At 48.8% G+C, this 23,522-nt stretch overlaps 5 protein-coding genes across 5 annotated transcripts; all 5 read right to left on the minus strand.

Moving 5' to 3' along the window:
• Window positions 1-1,081: 1,081 nt before the first annotated feature.
• Window positions 1,082-3,062, minus strand: LOC126581825 (zinc finger protein 239-like). Its single transcript, XM_050245744.1, has one exon. It carries the CDS (start codon window positions 3,027-3,029, stop codon window positions 2,019-2,021), a length of 1,011 nt encoding a protein of 336 aa, XP_050101701.1. The 5' UTR covers window positions 3,030-3,062; the 3' UTR covers window positions 1,082-2,018.
• A 5,502-nt stretch (window positions 3,063-8,564) lies between these two features.
• LOC126574715 (uncharacterized) lies at window positions 8,565-15,058 on the minus strand. The gene is made up of 10 exons (XM_050235065.1): window positions 14,433-15,058; window positions 14,062-14,348; window positions 13,682-13,969; window positions 11,768-11,838; window positions 11,355-11,520; window positions 11,001-11,223; window positions 9,725-9,891; window positions 9,511-9,622; window positions 9,127-9,419; window positions 8,565-9,055 (listed from the first exon to the last, which is right to left on the minus strand). The coding sequence occupies exons 1-10, from the start codon at window positions 14,948-14,950 to the stop codon at window positions 8,721-8,723; spliced, it is 2,460 nt and encodes an 819-aa protein (XP_050091022.1). The 5' UTR covers window positions 14,951-15,058; the 3' UTR covers window positions 8,565-8,720.
• Window positions 15,059-15,309: 251 nt separating this feature from the next.
• LOC126572812 (CLIP domain-containing serine protease B9-like) lies at window positions 15,310-17,459 on the minus strand. Its single transcript, XM_050232463.1, has 4 exons — window positions 17,159-17,459; window positions 16,201-16,693; window positions 15,832-16,121; window positions 15,310-15,758 (listed from the first exon to the last, which is right to left on the minus strand). Exons 1-4 carry the CDS (start codon window positions 17,247-17,249, stop codon window positions 15,460-15,462), a joined length of 1,173 nt encoding a protein of 390 aa, XP_050088420.1. The 5' UTR covers window positions 17,250-17,459; the 3' UTR covers window positions 15,310-15,459.
• A 1,037-nt stretch (window positions 17,460-18,496) lies between these two features.
• LOC126574725 (CLIP domain-containing serine protease B9-like) lies at window positions 18,497-19,511 on the minus strand. The gene is made up of 3 exons (XM_050235076.1): window positions 19,339-19,511; window positions 18,953-18,993; window positions 18,497-18,861 (listed from the first exon to the last, which is right to left on the minus strand). The coding sequence occupies exons 1-3, from the start codon at window positions 19,509-19,511 to the stop codon at window positions 18,497-18,499; spliced, it is 579 nt and encodes a 192-aa protein (XP_050091033.1).
• Window positions 19,512-21,467: 1,956 nt separating this feature from the next.
• Window positions 21,468-22,988, minus strand: LOC126574737 (CLIP domain-containing serine protease B9-like). The gene is made up of 4 exons (XM_050235087.1): window positions 22,898-22,988; window positions 22,277-22,739; window positions 21,858-22,183; window positions 21,468-21,766 (listed from the first exon to the last, which is right to left on the minus strand). Exons 1-4 carry the CDS (start codon window positions 22,986-22,988, stop codon window positions 21,468-21,470), a joined length of 1,179 nt encoding a protein of 392 aa, XP_050091044.1.
• Window positions 22,989-23,522: the final 534 nt, after the last annotated feature.

Consider the following 23,522-nt stretch of genomic DNA (forward strand, 5'->3'; position numbering starts at 1 on the left):
CTGTGTGGCTCTGGTGTTTCTTGCAAAAAGGGGGTGCTGTTGAAGTATTGAAGTACTGTTGATCATTTTTCATAATTCCCCCGAAAAGAGACCACAAAAGTATCGTTATGAAAGGAGTACATTAAAACGGATGGAAAAGTATAATGCTCTTTCTTATGGCACATTTGTTGTGCGTGGTGCACATTTCGAATGAATGTGGTTGCACAAAGGGTATCACTTCATCAACGCGGCCGGCTGATAGTGAATACTCTTTTTTGATCAAATCAAATGTGAATTATGCTAAACATACGGCTCGTCCGTCCTTATATATGTTTAAAAAAATGTGAATTATACTTACAGCAGAAATGTGTTGATCCCTCTGCTCTATGTTTGGCATTGGCACTAAGATCAGATCAGTATGAACGCTGATTATGATCGAAACAAAATCTAACACAAAGCGACAATCAGATTATTCCCTAGTATTCAAGTATTCTAACTAAAATTTAACAATCTCTAACAAAACATTCATACAACAGAAGGCAATGTCAATTCAATGGTAATGTGACGTTGCACGCGATGAGATCATCTGATCACAGCGATATTTAAAATGTGATTTACAAAAGTAACCACGTGAATGAGTCATCAAATCATTGCTTCTAACATCATAAAAAAAGCCCCGAATGGAATGCACCTAGAATAAAAGTGTAAAGAACCAGGTGATATTAGTCATAAGCCATTTGTTAGGAAATTAATAGGAAATAAATGGATTAAGAAATGTAATGCTCAGTTCCTGTTTTTTGCCATTTCTGTCACATAAAAATAAAATTTTATGCATTTGCTCGTCAATTCTACTTGCATATTGCATTCGTTTACCGCATATTCACTCAATAGGCGTGTAACCTGTTGGCAAATGCATAGTAACTAAACTCAGTGGGCGATTTCAAAGTGTGGGCGTGGGCGTGGACGACAAAGAGAACATTTCGGAGAACTCGGAGAACGGAAAACACGCAGCGCTGAGGAGATCACCTGCCATGCGAGATCATGGTAAAACCAGAATCGAATTGAAACAGTGGGTTTGTGGTATAAAGGATGTTTATTGCATTGCGAGTGGTAGCACATTTAACGTTAAATGGACGTATACATAGGCCATTCGGTCACAACATTTACAAACGTTTGGTCTCCCACTGCGCGAATCTTGTGTTCCCAGTAAAGATTCATCAAGCTAAACTTGCACCACACGATAACAAAACACGAGACGTTCCATCCATCGTGCCTCAGGAAGCGCTAACCACTTTACCAAACACTACAAAACCCCCTCTCTCTTTCTCTCGCCGACATTCAGCAGTTCCCCCCGGGGCTACTGCGCCGATAGCATCTCGCGCGGTCAACCTTGGTCAAACCGTTCCGATTCGCGCATGCCAACGATGCACGATTCGTCAACGTCTCGTTCGCTAATGCGAACATCCGTGCACCATGATGGCACCGTTCCAACCGTTGCACGCGGAGACACTCCCGACACTCTGGTGACCATTCGATTGGGGGTTGAAGATGAAGTAGTGTTGTGGGTAGGAGCAACGGAGCATGATGGTAAAACAGACGGGCACTTCTGTGAATGAAAACACACGGCAGCTAGAGCCGCGAGAAAGAGTTTTCCTTCTGCATCACTTTCCTTAGTTTGCTTCATGAGCTGCGGCCACGGTCCATGGAGTTTAGCCTTCGCTCGCACACACGCTCCGGTGTCTATTCTTAAACTAATTCCATTTCACCGCAATACGATTGCCGTTTGTTCAGTTCAGAAAGATACAAGCAGCAGCAAGAAGAACTCTCCGTGGTCGCTGTGCTCGACCATTGCGGAAGGAGAATGCATTAGCATTATCCGGCTGGCGGTCGATTGGAATTTAAATCGTATTTAATCAAACACTCACAAACACATGCACAATCTGGTATGGGGATTTCTTTTGGCGAGATGAAGATGTTTCTCCTCATCAGCCCATTAGCCAAAGTGACTGCTTCAAGCCGATCAACCGATGCCGATCGATCTATCTGTTGTCGCTGACGGACGTCCGAGCTCCTTTTCGATGGACGGCACCGTGCTTCCGGAGTGTGCTGGCATCGGTGAAGCTAATCTCACACACGACACACCGGAACGGTTTGACACCGGAATGGATCCGCCCGTGCACCGTAAGGGCCTGCTTGTGCCGAAAGCCTCGATTGCAGATGGCACAGACATGTGGCCGTTCACCGGTGTGCCCTCGCATGTGGATACGCAGATGGCCAAGCTGGATGAACGTTTTGCCGCACAGCTCACAACCGTACGGTCGTGTACGGCTGTGGATGCGGGTGTGCTGCGTGAGGCAGTCGAGTTTGGCGAATATTTTGCCACATTCCCGGCACGCATACGTCACCCCGAGGGTGTGCGTGTTCTCGTGGCGTTTCAGCGCATTCCGGGCACTATAAATGGCGCCACAGTGGCAACACTGGAACCGTCGCCAATCTGCCGGTGATCGACGCTTCTGCTGCTGTTGCTGTTGCTGCTGACGCAGTACTGATTGATGGAGCCGATGAAGACGATGTTGCTGTTGCTGCTGCTGCTGCTGCGTATCCGATGTCACCGGAATGTCCATTTTCACATTTCGCTCACCACCGGCATGGTAGAGACGGCGGTGCGATTGCAGATTGCGTTCGGTGCGGAAACGCAACGCACAGAGATCACAACCGTGCGGCCGCTCCTGGATGTCGTGCAGTCCGAAGTGTCTATTTATAGCGCGCATCGATCGGATCGGTACGAAGCCATCGACACCACAGGTCGCGCACCGGTACGGCAACAGATCGCCAGCGTGGCGCCGATCGAGGTGATGGTCCAGTTCCGGTTCCGAGGCAAACCAACGATCGCCACAGATGTAACACCTTCGCTGAGCACCGGTTAAGTGCCCATCCAACGACGATGATTCACGATCAGCTGTCTTTGTTTGTGAAGAAGTGTGAGCACGCGAGGCGCGTTCTGGCGTACGATGGCCAGCGTCCGTGATGTCGTGGTGCTGATGCTCCATTCTTGGTTGCTTGGCTTGCCGGCGTGGCGCGCACGATCGTGTCGGGAATGGTACTGTGCGAGGGTTCGATCGAATCATTCGGTGGTGGCCAACGGCGAACGTCAAACGTTGCGCTTTGACAAAACACGGCCAACAGCAGGCAGGGGGGCGCCAGATCGGACACAACAACATTCGCCATCGTCGGGCGATTCGAGCGGACCGGACTTCATTGATGAAGAAGCAGCGAAAATAAACAGACTCCACTGGTTGGTTGGCTGGCTGGCTGGCTGGCTGGCCGGCACTCTTCTTGTCGGCCTGCCAAACGAAACGATGCAGAACGAAACGTGTGATTAACTCTTGGCGAACCGTTTTGGCAACGGTATTGAACCGCGAGTATTTGTTCTAAAATGTGACACGATTTTAAATGAATTTTATGACTTCATCGGTGTCTAAAACAAGTGTAATTGTAATCATGAAAAACCTTGAAAAGTAAAGTACTTTAAAGCCAACAACAATATATTTAACTTTTAATGGAAAAGACTATAGAATAGAACAAATAAATGTACAGCATAAAATAGATGGAATAATTGAAGTTTTCGTTTATTTTGCAGTTGAACGATGCCTGAAGGTTCAGGAACAACAATACTGCGCAGTTTTGTAGTTTACAAATGTTTAAACAACTCTGGATCAGACATTCTCATACGTGGAATGGAATGTTAAAAGTCAGTACACATAAAGTAGTGATCCTAAAAAACGTAATAGCAAAATTTGATTCCGAACTGATACATTTATTACACAACGTGGTGAAATAAGCGGCTGAGCAATCGAATCGCTGTTAGCCTGTGGATCACTTGCATAATTAAAGTTCCTTCTTTCTAAAACCTTCCTGAACATCTAAGGGTTACGGGTGGATTAAATTAAAAGCATGCAGCATACTAGCTGAAACCGATTCGGGGGTGGCCTATCTTAATTCGGATTTTGGCCCCTCCATCCTCTCCCCTTACAACAACCTCGCTCCATCTTAACATGGCAATAGCTTTGTAATCTGCTGTTAATGACAGCTATTATATGAAACACCAAAGGGACCGATCGTTCAGCCGTTGAATTCGGCAAACAGTGATTGCGAAAGCATCGCCCGGCTGCCCAGTCTGATGCCGTTGCTCGCGATCACGTGATGTGCGTTGGTTTTTCAGATCCCAGCATCTGCCGATTAACAGTAGCATCTGTAAAAATAACGCACATCATATCGCACACGCACCGGGCATTCAGTTCATGTACAAAGAATCGCGGAAAATCGCTGCTCTGTTTTTCCACACCACCAGGCGGTGCTGTTTTTTTATTTATTTTTCCATCCTCTCGCGAGGATTGCACCACATACGCTCCCTGGGATAAGCGCAACAGGAAATGTTGTCACGGTCTACGATACTGGCCAGCAGGGTTTACCATTAAACAGGATCAGAGTGCGGGCATTCGCGAGTTTTCCGTTCTTCAGCGATGGTTCGCTTGGTCAGCGTACACGTTCTCCGTTCTCGTCTTTCTCGAGGGCTGTCGTTATCGATTTAATCTCTCTAAACAAATCCCCTCCTCTAAGCCAATGGCCACTCGGTCAGGGTGATGGTAATCGCTGGAACAATTTTCGCGCTCCTGCGTTGTTTGCGAAGCACAGTATCCCTTCTGGTTTCGGGATTCTGATGGCCAATGGACCCAAAACCAGACCATGGAAGGACGTGAGGACGCAAAAGGCGAACGTCTAAGATTCAATCATAATAATATTTTTCAATTTATAGACTCCGAGCAAGCGCCGTGCCTGTGCGCGCTCCGACCGGAGATAATTTATGCGTGCGTTACCATGGCACCGCATCGCATGCTGTCCGATGTGTGAACGCCACATCGCGCTCTGATCTCGTTATCGCCGGTAGGACACTCGTGCCTTTCGGACGATAGCCAACCCCGGTAGCCTGGTAGTTGGCCTGGTAACCATCCCTGGACCGTAGGATGGTTGGCCGCATTTTAAAATGCAAACAAAAGCGCCACCATTGAACCGGATATCCCTCGGCCGGTGGTGCGTACGCTAAACCCCCCAAGGGATACCTTTTCAGTTCTTTCTTCGCTTCCATCCCTTATCCATCTTTTATGGGCACCGATACCGGTCCTTTGAAAGATGTACGGTACGCGAACCCTCGGTGTGACCCTTTCGGTACCCCGAAACTGACCAACACACTGGCCAGCCTCTGGGATGAGATCTTGAGGAGAGTGATGCTCGCTGCCACGTCGCGTCCGTTGTCTCGTTAGCCGTAATTTGATCCTTTTACTCGCCACGCCTGAAACCTTTGCCCGCAACTCCAGGACACAGAGAAAGTGAAGCTTAAGCGCTGCGGCTACTGCCGGGATGCTGCCCGTTGCGGTGGCCACTCTCTCCATCGTGAAATGTGAGAAGATTATTGGTGTAATTAAATTTATCAAATTTTCTATTTAACAACGGACAACCAGCCAGCGATTCGAGGAACCGTGGTGTCGAAGTTTTCGAACGGAAACAAGCGGATCTTCTCACCGAGAGAAGAGCGCCGGACCGGCTGGTCTCACGGCTAGCTGGTGAATGTTTACCGCCACGGCCAGCCACGGTGATCTCGGTGCTAATTGGGATGCTGATTGGGATGCCAGTAGTTTTGCTAACTCACTTAGCGCAAACTTCTGTAATCCGGTTTCGCTTCCTAGCGGTCCGGATAAACGTGAATCATCGTATCGTTATCGTCAGGTCCATTCGACAGCTCCATCGAAGCAACAAGGTGCCTTGGCTAGGCTCTTCAGTTCATTTCAGTTTGGAGGCAAAGGAGGAGAAGCCATTTGGACAGCATCTTCTCAGAGGTTGGTCTCGATGGACAGAATAATGTGCTCAAGTGTGGTATTAGTGGCGCTTCACAAATCAGAACCGTCGATCTCACTGTGCCGAGTGCGGAGAACCATTCTGTCAGGTCCACTTCAACCGTACCCGGGGACACGTGACCACCACCCGACTCCGGACACGCTTTTTTACCGCCCGCGACCCTCACTCACCTCGGTCTCGTACTCGTCGTTCATCTAATTCATTATCAATTTCCAGCAAATGAAACATAATGATGGAGAGCAGTCGCTTCTTCAGTGTGGGACGTGTGGGAGCGGTAACGACAACAACAATAAAAAAGGAAAAGGAATCCAACAAAAAAAAAATTGCCCCTTCCTGCCGTGCACGCAGCGCACACCAGCACTGGACTGGTTCACGGTGGTGGTTCGTTGCTAATCGTGAGAAATTGATTGGAAAAACGATGTAGTGACATACTCCCCCGGGCATTGTCGGTGTGGTGGGCACAGGAAAATGGTGGGTGAACGAGGCCTCGAGACCGGCCTGCCTGGTTGGTCCTGCCTGGTGTCCCACCAGCTACGTCGACGTCGTTTCCACGTGGGACACATAATTACAGTTCTATTTTCTCCGCCGTTTCCACGTCGTTTCCATTTCCAATGCTTGGTTTCCAAGGGGCAGCTGGCGTGCGTGTGCGTGAGGTTACCAATGTCCATCTCAAATGGATAGTGGACTACCGGCTAGGGAGAGTCGGTAGGGAGGGGAAGGGTGGTCGCATTGCAAAAGGTTTCATCTAGATTAATTTACTTTCCTTGACGATGTCCTCGACGCTCCTCCCATTCCTCGCTCTCTTTGCATCATCACAGTGTGCAGTGTGTTTATGTTGAGACGATTCGCTTCTGAAGAGACGCCATCCAGTAGACGCTGGTGGAAGGAGAGACATCCATTCATTCATCCATTCCGGTTGACGAGAATCGATAAACTCCAGTCAACCGTACCCATGGCAACAGCGGGACCGGTAGCCGTTGGTCAAGGCATGCTGTTGCGTTACCGGGAGCTGGTCAGCCAGCTACCGTTTACTGGCCTACCGTTTTACCGCCCAGTAATCATGCTGATGAAGATGCCTTCTTCAGCACATGCAACGCGTAGTTGGAGAAGATTTACAGAACCACCAGTGGACCTGGTAGTCCGTGGGGGAATCTCGGAGAGGGGTTGCAGGGAAAGGGAAGGAACTGTTGGGACAGGGGCTTTTGATTGAAATTGAAAAATAGACAATCGAAGGAGGGTTCGCTCAGTAACGGGACAGTGTTTACTAACTGGCCGAAATGTTTGGACATCGGTTTTGGATTGCTGGTTTACAGGCTGGTGTGTGGAAGGTACTTTGCTTTACACTGGACCAGGCAGTTGGCCATTCTGTTGAGTAGCAACCAGATTTGTACTGTCGCTTTCCGTTTACATTAAAGCCTGGGTTAAAACCTTTGGTTTCGGTCCTAGTTTCGCAACGTTGGAATGTACAAACTGGAGCATAGAAGAGGGATAACATGATTAGATTACTGTTTGGCAGGTACATTCGGTTTCGCTCAACATTATTGAGATATTACTGAAATAATATTCCAACGGTACAGGTAAAATGAGGTACTTTAATAATCAAGTTTGAACATTGAGTTGTTTGAATACGAATTTCAATTACCTTAATTAGTTGTTACATGATTGTCAAAAGAACTGTATCAAATCTCACTCCAAACCAGCAGCGTCAGCAGATCTAGAGCCATTTGAACAGAATAATCAATTTACAATAAAATATTAAACTAAACGTGTTCGTAAAATCAAACATTCCTGATCGCATGGAATCATGTGCATGAGCTCTAGTAGACATTAGCCTGATGCTTGCTGCTTGTAAAGTTTCGAAACGGTGCCAACAACTTCATCGGATTAAAAAAAAAATAAATGCTTTAATTCTTCACACTAAACGTCCTTTTGCTTTGGGAACTAGCAGCCACATGATTCAATCTATAACGCCTTCCTTCCCTAAGCTTGACCGCATACACACTTCATCCCATGGAACACGCCAGGCGACTGGAGGAATCATATAAATCATGGGAAAAACATTGCGCCTCAAATTGGCGGGTTCCAGCTGTTTAGCCAGCCTGACCCATTGCAATTCCTGCCAGCATCTAACCTACTTTCGCTGGTCGCACATTGAGTGCATTGGCAAGGAGAGTTGAGTAACGCCTCACCGGATCTAACGCAAGGCGAAAGCTCACCGGGTGGCGTTAGGCCCCGGATTTGACCCTGATCACGCTCCTGCCCTGGCGTAACAACGTGCAGGGCACATCTTTTACTCACGCTGGGCCCCGTAGGTCAGGACCTTGTACCGTTTCAGGAGCAGCAGCCGTTGTTGTTGTTTGTTGGGCCGACCGACTGGCCGCCTGCGAGACGCTTTTCATCAGCCATGATGCCAAGGACGGGCCCCGTTGTTGTGATGCTGTGTGGTGCAAGGTTCGCTCGGCATGCCGTTACAGGACGCACCACGGGATGCTCGCTAACTCGAGCCCTTAATGGCGAGCGTGTAGGAGCTGGAGCGCATTCGATTCAAGGAGTGTGTTTCGGGGCCAAGTGGAGTGAAAGTAAAACCTCGAGTTGTAGGTTCCTGAGCACTCTGCTCAGATGCTGTATGGGCGCTGTATCGTCGAGCGACACCGATTAGAGACACAGTAATCTACATACACACATACATATATATATTTCCCATTTTACCTAAAAAGAATATTTCACTAAAAAAAAATAAAGGTGAACCACACTACACGCTAGCCTCGACTAGCGTTCCTGACGGTCAACGTTCGACGATGCCGGGATGATTGGACAGGATGTACCGTTTACGACGACTGAACGTACTTCCGTATCCAGGGCAGATAGTGGTACACGTTCGTGTAGACACCGGGCAGCCCCTCGACGCCACAGTTACGCACACCGATGCTCACGATACCACTGATGAACCATTGGCCCCTCTTTATGTCGAAGTTCATCAGCGGTGATCCACTGTCACCGGCACACGTATCCTTGGCCTTCTCACCCCCCGCGCAAAGCTGACCCTCCGTCAGCATGTAGTTCCAGGGGCGGAACGTTTTGGTGCACCGGTCCCGTTCCATGTAGGGCAAGCTAAGCTTCAGCTTGATCGGACTGAGCGCATTCGGTCCGAGCTTTTCCTGAACTGCAAAAAGAAGAAGGAAGCAGATTAGAAGGTAGAACAACTAGCCAACCACTATCACGACCATCACTCACACATATCCGTACGGCCCCAACCGGACACGCTAAGCTTCTGGCCCGGAACGACAAGACTGTCGACGTTCCTGGTCGGCAGACAGATTGCTCGCAGAAAGTCCGAATACGGCGGTGTCTGTTCGATGCGGATGAGTGCGATGTCATTGCGCTGCGTGCTCGGATTGTAGTCCGGATGCGCGATGATCTCCTGTGGCGGCAGATCGAGCTTATCCTCCGAACAGTCCTTCACATCATTCTCCACCACACAGTCCGGGTCGGTGTGGACGTTGTACTCCCGCAATCGCACGTACTTCCTGCCGAACGGTTAGAACAAGGAAAGAACAAAGATTGATTAGGAATTTAGGGCGCGACTTTCGACGGGCACGCTAAGGTATCCGTACTTACAGCTTCCCATTGCTGTTCTCCACGTTCCGGCCGGTCACGCAGTGGGCAGCTGTTACGACGTACGTGCGGCTTATCAGTGATCCCCCGCAGGCCTGCGTCAGCGGTTGGTTCTCTGGTGGTTGATTGGGCGAAAGCAAACCGAAGGTGAGAAGGTGACGGTGGTTGTTTTTTTTTTTTGGCAGACAAACCCCTCGGATCAAACGGAACTACATACCACGCTCGTACAGTAGCATCGCCATCCACGGGAACTCATCGATCTCGGCCAGCGTACCACCGCGTATCTTCGCCATGTACGACTGGAGACCGCAGGTATCGGGATCGAACGCCAACCGGCTAGCAATCCGGTTCTTGTGGCTGGCGGTTTCGTTCATAAACGGTTGCCTGGAAGGAAAAAAAAGGCCATTCAAACGCTGGGTTCTCCGCCGTTTCCCAAGCCCATTCCAGCTTCGCCACCCATAATCAACCGCTTATCAGCCCAGAACCGGGAATGGCGATCACTTGGTAATCAACGCATTGTTGTGACATTGGCTGACCGGCTTCTCCGAATTTCCGAGCATTCCGATAACGGGTGACGGGCGGCGGATCATACAGATCATCCCAAGAACGGTTCGCCACAGGACAGGAAAGGGTGAAGCAATGTAGTGCGTCGTCGCTTCCATATGTAATTTCTCTGACCGCGAGTAAAGGTCTAACGTTGGCGTCATCAGCAGAACAGTGAAAGCATTATGTCCGTTGGCGTTGCGCTGCGGTCCATTTGACTACCAAATGCATCACCACCACCATCGGTGGTTGGCGTTCTTTGCGCCCCTCATTAGCGGTGGCAAAACGGTTCAACAAGCAGCGCAGAGCGTACAACAGGAACAGCGGACATGCGTCACAAGCCGACACTGTTGCGCTTGGCGCGAGGAAGGAGTTGCCCGAGGGCGTGCCCGAAAGGCCTGCGCCATCCTGGTGTCGGATGAGTCAGTGTTCTCACTTCTTCTCCCGCGTCTTCGCGTCGCTGCTACACTTCCCTCAGCGCCTAGCAATTTTGTGCGTCACGTCACGCAATCTGGTGGCTATCGTTGAGGCTCTTCTTAGAAAGCACACGACCATTAGCACCAACTATGGTCAGAACGGTGGCTCCTAGCCACGAGCGCAAAGTGGGCGTTAGCGCTTGATGCCCTCCCAGAACGAGGAGGAACGGCAATTGGGATTTGGCGGGCATTTTGCAAAGTACCGGCGCACCGGCGCACCGGCGCACCGGCGCACCGGCGCACCGGCGCACCGGCGAGAGAGCTCACGTTGCCCGACAGTTAATTACATCTCGTGTGCGTCCCCTGAAGACGGACCGGCTTGCGGTTTTGCGTCACTGCGGTACTTCACGCGTTGCTAACCACCTGGGCGCCTGCATTAGGAACTTCCCCTGCCCGCGGGGGCTGTACATCGCCGTGGAATGTACCGTCGTGCGCGGGTTGGCACGAGGAGCGGAATGTTCCGCGGATACTTACACGTAAGAGCTGCTACCGCGGGGACAGCAGACGTACGGTACATTGTCCGTACCATTGCACTGGATCTGCTTGATGAAGCTGATCCTTTCGACCGATGCCGCGCTGGACACGTCGTTGATTTTGGTGTAGGCAGCGCAGGAAACCGACGGCCGGCACTCACCGGGGCTGTCTTCGTTCGGTATGGGGCAAACTTCGATCGTCTCCCAGACTGGCCGCTCTTCCCCTGCAAGACATGATCGAGTGTGATCGAGCGATCGAGTTGACGGTCGCCAGCAGCCTGTCCCCTGGCAGGTCTGCCAGCCTGCCTGCAGACCGGAAATGGTTCGGATGCTGTGCCCGAGATCGAGATCTTACCCGAGGACGCCTCGTCCGCTCGAGCACCGGCAATTCCACATGTTGGCACGCACGACAACAACAGCACCGCACACCCGCTAAACAGCAACGCAACAACGCGCCACGATCGGACTGCTGCGGAACTCGCCATTATAATGATCCTGCCCAGAGCACTACTCGCGATCGACTAGAACGGCGATCGGGCGCGAGTAGCTGATAAAGCGCTGATGCTCGCCTTCAGCGCGCGTACCGCGTCTTCGCGGTGCAAGATCTCGCTCGTGGCCACGGGGAAGTTTGATCAACATAATCAACACCCAACACGACGACGAGGGCGAAAGCGAACAACACGAATGCAGTGACGGATGGTGGTGAGTTGCCGTCACACACGACGAGAGCGCACCCCAACACACAACAGCTGGTCAGCACGCACGCACCAGACTAGCACGGGCGATCGCGAGTTCTGCTTCGATCATCGAACCGATCTCGCGGTGCGGCTGCTTCGCGTCTGTATTCGTAGTGAGTGGCTCCCACCGCGGGAGGGCACATGGGGATGAGGGGGATGATAAAGATCCGACGCGAAGACGCACGTTCCGGTGATCTGCTCAGTGTGTGTTTCACTCCGCCGACGGATCGCTCTCGATGTCGTCTGCTCTGCACAAATGTTTTATCCAAATAAATAGACACGAGAGAGGCTGCGTGACATCTTCGTGACTGGAGCTTCATCGATCGCCCTTGGGTCCCTGTATGCCGCACCCCCGGCGGGGGAAGGGTGTCTATTTCGCAATACGGGGGATGATAACGGTACGCGGGCGTTAGCACGCACACCGCGATCACATCGCTACGGGAACTCAAAGATCTGGATCCGAAGTTGGATGTTTTGGAACAGCAGCAGCGAAGAAACGTGTACCGTCGCGCTGGTGTGTCGTCTATGCTCAACAATTACACCCAAGCCTTGCGGCCCATCTTGCGTTGTCATTGCCCATCCGGCTGGAAAGTACAGCATATAGTGGCTGTACGTGATCGGTGCCGATGGGCAGTACACTGGGTGGGGGCAACTACAGCTCGGGTTGACCCCCGTGCCATGGACCTGATCTTCGCTTCGGCTGGGAATTTTTGTCCGGGATTGATGGAATTTCCCCACCACTGCCAACGGATCAGGGTCAAGTAGATTATGCTCTAGCGGTGCACGACGGTGGGTTTGTTTATATTTTTGCGTGCTTTCCGCACTGTCCAGCGTACCGGCAAGCAATCGGCCCAAAGTGGATGATGAGCCCTTTAACCTACCGTGTGCTGCCATGTGATTGATTGCTGGATTCCAAAGGAACGTTTCCCACTTGTGGTGCCGCTCTTATCTTGTGGGGCTGGCAGCTGGTCCAATAATTAAAATCCATTAATGATGCAAATTTATGCACAACCCAAAACCTGCATGGAGGCAATTTCATGCCGCTAAATATAGCAGCGATATCTATTTTTGGCACAAGCGGACAAACTGGTTTCACGCTGGCGTTATACGCAGGTTCAACGTTCACGCATCCTTCAACGTTCACGCACCTTTAGCTGAAGAAGCTCGTTGTGGAACATTCCTAAAAAGAAGCGCTTTACTGCGGAAATTTTCCAGAAATTTCTTTCAATGTTTTGTTTTTTGTAGAAGCGAGTAGGAGAAGATCGTTAGACCGAGCGGGCAAATGTTGGCAAGCCCGAATCCGAGATTGTGGAAACCGGCACTGGTGAAACGCAATACGTTATCCATTTGCTTGGCCAGCAACAGCCAGCAGACGAGGCCTTGGTTCGTTGTTGGGAGTTAGTTTTATTTCAATCACAACTCACGAGCCCGAGTGCAATCAGAGTGCGCCAGTGCTATCAACAACAGAAAACCCACATAACGTTATTGTCGACGCAAAGCATAAAAGGAGAACGAAACAGGCGCATGAATAAGAGATAGACGCTGGTAACGGTATTTTGTGCACCACTCCCATCGGTATCGGTGTTGGCAATTGATTTGGTAAATTTTATCTGTCCACTGGCAAGGGATTGCTTCAACTTTCCCTGTAATTACTCAGCCGTACAACAACGATTTCATGCTCTGAAGCTGAATCAATAGCGCACACCAGCATGTTTGACCAGTTGGGTGCCAGGTTCTAGTCTAGTTTGAATAAATCTCAAAACTAATAGAGAGGAGACGATCGTTTGATGTATTTCGTTTCATAATTGCCATTTCGACTGCATGGATAGTGAAGGAACGTTTTAGACTAAAGTACTTGCTGGTAATTTTCGTATCCGTGCTGTAGCTCAGGTAGCTGGTGATGGTATGCTGTTTTTCAACTTTCCACTGTTGAGCACTCGCTAACCGGCTCGTATCTGCGCCCTAATCCAGTCCATATACGACGACACTCGTGTGTAGATCCCGGGCCATCCCTCAAGGGCACACTGGTTGCCGTACGAAACGATGCCCTCCTGGATCCAGAAGGGCCGTTGCGTCATCAGCGGTCCACCGGAATCTCCGGTGCAGCTATCGATACCGAAAATTCCACCGGCACACAGCTGCTGCCCTGTGATTGGCACGGTTGCCCACTTCCTGTCGCACTCCTGCTGATCGAACACCGGAAATTGCGCCTTCAACTTGATGCCACTATGCTCTAAACAAAAGACGGGATCGGAATGAAAAAGCACGCAATGTTAGCCTGTTTGCCAGCGACGGAGGTGTGCGCAGAGAGCCGAAGTTACATACTTCTTCTTCCCGTGTGTCCAAATCCGACGACCGTTATGTTGCTGTTGCTGGCCGTCGGGACAAAGTCTGCCGGTGGCAGGCACACCGGCGAAACGTAGTTACTCATCTTGACGTCTCGATCCAGCCGGATCAACGCGATATCGTGGTGCTGCGTTTTGCCATTCTTCTCGTACAGCTCGTGGACGATGAGCCGCTCGAAGCCAAAGTCCTGCACGGGATCCGCGCAAAAGTCTTCGTTGCAGTCTTCGTCGGTTTCCGTGTTGTGGTCTCCAAGCCGCACGTTTACTCTGTTGATAAGCAAAGCAAGGAAAAGGCATTTCGGCGTTTTTCGGCGTCTTCGTTTCGTTCCGTTCGGTTTGAGCAAAACTTACAGCCGCTCGCCATCGTCGAGCTTCTTGTTCGCAAGACAGTGAGCAGCCGTCAGCACGTAACGTTGGTTGATTAACGATCCACCACACTTGAACTCCCGGATGCCCTTTTTCGATTCGTACTGAAGCAGCGCATACCAGGGAAACTCGTCCAGGCTCGTTTCACTGCCTCCAACGATCTTAGAAACAAGCGGTTCCAGTCCACATTCGAAATTCTTCAAGCTTGGCAAATCGTTGGTCGCCGGAGCGGTCACGTTGCGATTGAGCGTGAGGACGTTATCGGGGCAGCAAATTGTTACCGATGGCGTTGATTGGCAGCGCAGCTGGTTCAGAAAATCAATCTCGTCCTCAGAAAGCACCCGATCGGAGCTGAAGAAGTTTTCCTGAATACTATTGCAGTCCTTCAGCGGGATACAGACACCATCGCGATGATCGGGCGTGCGGCAGGATTGCTGGCCAACGGCTTCACCGTACCACTGAGCACCGTACAGATATACCACGGCAAACCACACGTAACGCATGATCCTGCCTGCTTGAGCTACAACGGGTTACTGGCGTGCGTGATCACAACTCACGGCACCTATCCCCGGTTGGTCCCGCTACTATACCGAACGTGTTCAAGGCAGAACTGTAAGGCAACTGGTTTCAGCGACGAATCGACTGCGTCCACTTATAATGTGGTGGTGATACTGGTCTGATCATCATGACCGTCACCGATCCGCTTCATTGTCGGTATTTCTCGGAGACTTCACCTATACAACCATTTTGAACCGCAAGCTATAGGGCAAGTTGATAAGGCACGAATCAATCGAATCGAAATATGCAAAAAACCAATGCCAATGCCATCGAGAGTGGAAACATTGGATGGAGCATGTATTGTAAGAGTCAACGATTGTTTATTTAAAATCTCCATAATTGCTGGATTTTGCTACTAAAATTCCTACACCCTAGGCCTAACACAACAAACAAGACGTTTGTTTTTGATCGTTCACTGTCATCAGTTTTACAAACTACTTCGTCACGGCGAGTCTCACGCCACTATGTTACTCCGTACCCACGGCATGAAGGCTGGCACGTTAGTGTACACACCGGGCCAATCCTCGAGACCACAGCGATTACCGTACGATACGACACCCTCCAGGTACCAGACCTTCTGTAGCTTCATCAGCGGACCACCGGAATCACCGTGGCACGAGTCCTTGGCAAACTCACCGCCGGCACAGATTTGATTCGTCGTTATGACCGCCTTTTGCGTCGCATACTTTTCTCGACACCGGTCGTGATCGTACACCTTGATGCCCAGCTTTTGCTTGATCACGCTTCGCTTCCCTGCAAAAAATAAAAGCCAAATTTACAAGATGTTAACCGAAACACAAGAAGGCGGAGGCTTGATGGCGCTTACCTTTGAGCGTGCGACCAAATCCGGTCACAAAGTTTACATCATCAGTGCGGGAAGCCCGAAAATCGGACAGTGGCAGGCAAACCGGTTGTACGAAATCAGAGAAAACGATTGTCTTATCGAGTCGAACGAGCGCGATATCGTTGGAATGGGAAGGTTCATCGTACTGCGGGTGCGGAAGGACCTTCTCGATTCCGGTGTCGATCGGTGGATCAGCACAGATCTGCTCATCCTCTTCCTGTACGCAGTCAATGTCCGTATTGGTGTTGTACTCGCCTAACCGCACTCCAACCCTATCAACAGCGTCACGGGAGACAATGTTTAGACATTAGATTTCTTCGTATACAATCTGTTGGCGGGTGTACCACTTACAGTTTACCCTCCTTACGCTCAACCTCTCCGATGACGCAGTGAGCGGCCGTGAGGACATAACGCTTATTGATAAGCGATCCACCGCAGCTGTACTTTCGTTCACCGCGCCGGTTCTCGTACTGCAACAGCGCCAGCCAGGGAAACTCATCAATGTCCGCATTCTCTCCACCGTAGATGCGCATTCCGATGCTAACGCCACATTCGTTCTTCTTCGGATTGGGCAACAGACCACCGACCAGCTCCTCGTTATTCCCAACACGTATTCCGGTCGTCGATGGAGGGGTTACGACACTGGACACATCCGGCTGCTCCCCATTGGTTGGACAACAGACGAACGGCTGTCGACCGGTGGGACTAGAGGGTGTACACTGTGATCCTTGCAGGAAAACGCGATCTTCCTGACTAAGGAGGCGCCCATTGAAGAAGCTCAGTATGGATTCGCAACCGTAAATCGAAATGCAGCTTCCCCGTTGCTGTCGTGGAGTAGTACATCCTGTAAAAGTAGGAAGAGAAGTGACAAAAAGTCAATCAAGTTGGAGAAGCTCCCCTCGTCAGCGTGACGACCTTGGCTGGGCCGTTGCTTCGATCGTACGAAGCGCAAACCTTCGAACGGCGCCGTTGATCAGCCCAACCAACCCGAGATCATTTGTTTGCCCTTGATCTTCTGTCAGACATTGCATCATTCGGGTCCGCGCACACATGCGCACAGATAACCGGTTGATAAGCAACAAGCACAAAGCGGCAGCTCTGCTGATTCCACGCCGCGGTATGGAACCGGTTAGGATGAAGGAAAATACGTCGCGTCTGCGGGCATTGATCGGTGTGCGTGCGGTCTCGAGTGGACAAAATAGCAAATCCAAAATAATTTCAAACAGCCAGACCATGCAAATTCAGTCCAAAGCATGAAGAAAGCAACAAATATCTCTTTCTTCACCAATAACGTCGACACTGTACTTACCCTGTTGCTGGTGGGATACTCCGATGCACAGCAATAGTAGAGCAAGTACCGGTACCTGCAGACCGTTGATGCGTCGTTGTTGCGGAAACATGCTTCCTCTTCCGGCACGAACCGTGCTGTGCGGTGTTTCACTATGCCCTTGGTAGGCTGCACCAGTCAGAAGACGTTCGACCGACGGCGCTGATGCCGGTGTGTCCTTGCCGATAGCACACCAGTGCGCGAACAGCACTATTTGGTGGTAGCCCCCCCGCCTGTGCGTCGGCGCTTTGGTCGATTACTAAAAAAGATCCGACTCGAACGGGCGCCGATAGGCTACTGACGATCGCGAGCTCAAAACTGCGTTCTCGCAAGCCTTGATGGTAGGCACGCAATCCGTCGAATCTGTACCGCACACCACAACAATACCGGTTTTTGGAATTATTTGATGTCGACCCGTCTGTATTTGTCTGTGCACGGCACCAGAGCGAGTGTACGGTTGTCGTGTCGTGGAACCATTCCTGTTCTAAAAGTATGGAAACACTTGTGGTGCTCGCTTGGAGTGGGGCCCCATCGGACCAGCTTATGTGCCTCGGTGCCTAACGCACTGGCCACTCACTCAGTGCCATGGAAAGGTTCATGATCTTGGCCGAGAACGAGTTTTGACCGACGGCCGACGATCTATACTGCCTTATGCATTCATGTATTTGCACGATCACACTATTTGCGACCGCTATATGGTGAAGATGATGCTCGACGGAACCGGTATCGATGCAATGCAGACCAGTAGAGCCGACCGCAGTGCCAAGCAAACAATGGTTGTGGTTTACATGTTCAACAACAGCTGGCATTTTTTAACGCGTGTAAACACTCACCCAACGTGACTAACGCAAGCTAAGTGGTGTAAAAAGGCGAGTGACTTATTGCTGGCTTCTGGGTGGCTTGCTATGAGTGTGGATTTTAGCATCTTCACTGGATGTTCGCGGATAGCCGTGTCATTGATGTTAAGAAAAAACACATACTGTCCATACACGATAATTCTGCAAAACCGGGGATCGTACCGGCTGCTTCCTTCATACCCGCTACATCATAGAGAAAAAAAAAAATCACAAGTTGATTGTAAACGATTCAATATCCACGGTTCACGGCGATCTCATGGAAGAAATGAAAAAGGTAGGATAGCGCCAAATGCATTATTCATTCCCATATTGTTATCCATGACTTTGTGGTTGCTGCAGTGTGCTATCATTCCTTCGTTTTGAAGGATTCGTGATCGATATTATATTTATAATTTTGATGATCATGTATCATTAGTTCGAACGAGATAGTCGTATTTTTACCAAAGTGACTGTCAGTTTAGATTTATATTTTCTTATCAATGAACACAGCATGCAATCGGTTACATAAAATTCTCTCCTTCTCTGCATCTGACGCCACTAAATTGCTTCTTATCCAGGACATGTAGGCTGGGACGTGACTGTACACACCGGGCCAATCCTCGAGCCCACATCCATAGCCATACGATACGACACCCTCAAGGTACCAGACGTTCTGTAGCTTCATCAACGGACCACCGGAATCACCGTTGCACGAGTCCTGGGCGAACTCACCGCCGACACAGATTTGATTCGTCGTTATCACTGCTTTCTTGGTTGCAAACATCTCTCTGCATCGATTATGGTCGTACACCTTGATGGTCAGCTTCTGCTTGATTGAACTTCGCTTTCCTGTAAGAAAGATTCATATTTAAAATATGTCAACCGAATCACAAGAAGTTCTGTTCCTTTGGAGCTGCATGGTTGTGTTAATGGCGTTTACCTTTGAGCGTTAGACCGAATCCAATCACGGAGAGTGTTTCTCTAGTGTTGGAAGGACGGAAATCGGGCATTGGTAGACAAATTGGTTGAACGAAATCCGTGAAAACGATTGTTTTATTGAGCCGAACAAGCGCAATGTCGTTCGCGTTACTCCATTCATTATATAGAGGATGGACCAAAACCTTCTCTATTCCGACATCTATCGGTGGATCAGCACAAAATTGATCAACGTCATCTTGTTCGCAATCCTTTTCCGTGTCCGTGTTTTGCTCGCCTAACCGTACTCCAACGCTATCAATGGTGATATAGAATAGAGGACGTTGTAATAATTAGCAATGTTGGTTAGTTGTAATAATAATTAAGAATTGAGCGCAATGTGGTACTTACAGTTTACCCTCCTTACGCTCGACCTCTCCGATGACGCAGTGAGCGGCCGTAAGGACATATCGATTATTGATAAGCGATCCACCACAGCTGAACTTTCGTTCACCGCGCCGATTCTCGTATTGCAACAACGCAAACCAGGGAAACTCTCCGATGGTACAGTTTTTACCACCCATGATATGAGGTATGATGCTGATATACTTTGTAACTCCACATTCTTCTTTGATCGGATTAGGTAGCAATTCCGGTTCAGGAGGTAAAGATGTTGCTGGAGTGGTCGGCTTCCCAGCGGATGGACAGCAAACAAATGGTCGTTGACCAGAGGGGCTAATTGGTTTACATATCGAGTTTTCTAAGAATGCAACATCGTCAGGATTGAGAATGCTTGACTCGTAATAGCTTTTCATCGAGGCGCAATCGTAGATGGATATACAATTTCCCCGTTGTTTTTGTGCTGTAGTACATGCTACAACGAGATGAAAATCACAAGGAAGAAGATGACATTATCAATTGGTGCCAACCAACGGCCTTCGGTCCGTGTACCAACGGCCTTTGGTACATTTACAGCTGAAAGATCACATAAAAACTAATTTGGCATAGCCATTTCACTTCACTTGTGTACGCCGATTGAGGCAGATTGATTGCCTGATCTAACTTACCCTGTTGCTGATGCGAAACACTAATGCACAGTAGCAGCACAGCAAGTACCGCTAGCCGTCGACCGTTGGTACATCTTTGATGTTCACACATGTTTGCTGAACCGTTCAGCTGCAGAACCTTTGACGAAACACTGACGTGATCTGAAGGATCCGACACGAGCGATCGCGGCTGGCCAACTGACGATCGAGAGAAGAAAGTGTGTTTTATAGGCATTGATAAGGGCCCCATCAAAAGAATTCCCCACACCGTAGAGATATCAACCCGATTTACGGGCCGCATATATGTTATGCGCAGGCTTTTCTCGTTCGTATGTCCACATCATTCATACTCTTTCGTCATCTGCCTCTAAAATAGCGAGAGATGAATGCCACTGGCACCAAATACAAGGTACTTTCGCTACAGATTATATTATTTGCAACTTGTCTTCCAGCTGGAGTTATTTATTTATTACAGGACAAGCTATGCAAGATGATGACTGACCAATAAAACACGTATGTTGTGGGAAATACGTGGATTTTTTTGTCGTACTAATGCTCTTCGAGCTACTCCAGCACGGCTGATAGTACCGCAGGAAGCTTGTCACGCTTGCATGAGTTACTCTAGAGCCTACTTGCCATTTTCTTATCTTTACCAAGCAATGCGTGAGTGGAAAACCCAAAGCGAGCCACCCGAATGTAAAGTTTATATTTTCTGCTCCCTGACACATGCTGATACAGTGGTTCAGATTACTTCTCTCTCTAATTAGCAGACAGATGTTTAGTATTTTTCTATTTAGCTTCGATTTCTCATTGGGTTTCCCTCTCTTTAAGTAATAAACTACCAACTTATATAAAATAATGTTAGGGATCACTGAATTATGTAGGTTCACTTTAATCTCCCGGATTAAACAGTATTTAGAGAATCTGCTCTCTCATCTCTCTCCTATTTATTATTTTTGAAAACATGTTTGAAAAAAAAAGTATCATTCGCACCCAAAAATCCACCCGCATGGTTTCACACAAAACAATTTCTGTGCCACGGGACTCTCCTAAAGAACCACATGTTTCTTATACTAGGTTTTTTGGAATAGGGTTGGTACAACACCAACTGCGTGAGATGGGGAGGTGCCGAAACCAAGTACAGAGAAAACGATAGAGTTAAAGAGGGCACTATACGCTTAAGCTATAGATCAAGATCAGCGCGTTTAGCCGGCTACCCAAGGTACGACGATTTTCTAAGTGATTAAGACATATTTTCGGGATAGATTAAAACTATATATAATGAACTGCTGCTAGAGATTATGTTTATTTAGTGGATTCGAATACTGTGTGATATCAACATCACGATAAGCATATAATAGCATATTGATCGCGTGAAAAATATAATTTTTAGTTACCGTCAATCCTAACTATTCATGAATTTTTATGAGATTCCAATGCAAACCAACAGAGAAATTTCACAACAGCAGCATCAAACTATCCTTCATAATTCTATCACGCCACTAAATTGCTTCTTATCCAGGACATGTAGGCTGGGACGTGACTGTACACACCGGGCCAATCCTCGAGCCCACATCCATAGCCATACGATACGACACCCTCAAGGTACCAAACCTTTTGTAGCTTCATCAGCGGACCACCGGAATCACCTTTACATGAGTCCTTGGCGTGTTCACCGCCGGCACAGATCTGATTCGTCGTTATCACTGCTTTCTTGGTTCCAAACATCTTTCTGCAGCGATTGTGGTCGTACACCTTGATGGTCAGCTTCTGCTTGATTGCACTTCGCATCCCTGTAAGAAAGTTTCAAATTTAAAATATGTCAACCGAATCACACGAAGTTCTGTTCCTTTGGAGCTGCTTGGTTGTGTTAATGGCGTTTACCTTTGAGCGTTCGACCGAATCCGGCGACGGAGAGAGTTTCACTAGTGTTGGAAGGACGGAAATCGAGCGTTGGTAGACAAATTGGTTGAACGAAATCCGTGAAAACGATTGTTTTATTGAGCCGAACAAGCGCAATGTCGTTCGCGTTACTCCATTCATTATATAGAGGATGGACCAAGACCTTCTCTATTCCGACATCTATCGGTGGATCAGCACAAATTTGCCCGTCTTCATCTTGTTCGCAATCAGCACAAATTTGCCCGTCTTCATCTTGTTCGCAATCCTTTTCCGTGTCCGTGTTTTGCTCGCCTAATCGCACTTCAACGCTATCACCGGCATGGGAGACAAGTCGAAGTAAGGGTTAGTATCGTGAGCTAGCTGTCGTATGAATTGAAAAATGAAGGAAATCTGGTACTTACAGTTTGCCTACTAACCGTTCGACCCATCCAATGACGCAGTGAGCGGCCGTGAGGACATATCGATTATTAATAATGGCACCACCGCAGTTGTAACTCCGTTTTCCTCGCCGATTCTCGAACTGCAGCAACGCAAACCAGGGAAACTCTCCGATGGTACAGTTTTCACCACCCATGATATGAGGTATGATGCTGATATACTTTGTAACTCCACATTCTTCTTTGATCGGATTAGGTAGCAATTCCGGTTCAGGAGGTAAAGATGTTGCTGGAGTGGTCGGCTTCCCAGCGGATGGACAGCAAACAAATGGTCGTTGACCAGAGGGGCTAATTGGTTTACATATCGAGTTTTCTAAGAATGCAACATCGTCAGGATTGAGAATGCTTCCATCGAAATAGCTCCTTATGAAGTTACAATCATACATAGACACACAGTTTCCTCGTTCTTCTCGTGGTGTAGTACATTCTGCAACGAGTTGCAACGACACAAGGAAGAAGAGGACATTATGAGTATGTAAAACGCCGTCAACAGTTAAAGGATCGCCTAAACACTAAATTCGCTTAACCAGTTCACTTCACTTGTGCACACCAATTGTGGCAAATTGAATGCCTGATCTAACTTACCCTGTTGCTGATGCGAAACACTAATGCACAGTATCAGCACAGCAAGTACCGCTAGCCGTCGACCGTTGGTACATCTTTGATGTTCACACATGTTTGCTGAACTGTTCAGCTGCAGAATACTGACGTGAAGTGATGGATCCGATGCGAGCAATCGCGGATAGTCATCTGACGATCGAGAGAAGAAAGTGTGTTGTGCCAATGAAGGCCCCATCAGAGGAATCCCCCACACTGCAATGATAACAGCTTAATGCGCTCAAGCAATGCGTGAGTGGAAACCCCAAACCATGCCACTCGAACGAATAGTTTATGTTTTCAGTTTCCGGTCACATGATGATAGCAAAAACAGTCGTTTATAAATGAATCCGAGAAAAGCAAATATTAATACGATTTTGTTTTTTTTTTATTTACCTTAGGCGTATCATAATCTTTCCTACTGAAGCAAACACATTTTGAAAATGAATTGCTGTTGGGTATTCTAAAGAAAGTTGAGAAGAAAGTACCATGCGAGTAGCGACTATGGCCAGATAACAATTAGTGAAGTGCTTAAGAAGTGTTTTTACTTAGCGTACATGAAACGGGTAGCAACGGTCTTGTGATCGTTCGCTGTTATTATCCCATATATTCC

The sequence above is a fragment of the Anopheles aquasalis genome, chromosome 2 (assembly GCF_943734665.1).
Source record: "Anopheles aquasalis chromosome 2, idAnoAquaMG_Q_19, whole genome shotgun sequence".
Taxonomy (NCBI): Eukaryota; Metazoa; Arthropoda; class Insecta; order Diptera; family Culicidae; genus Anopheles; species Anopheles aquasalis.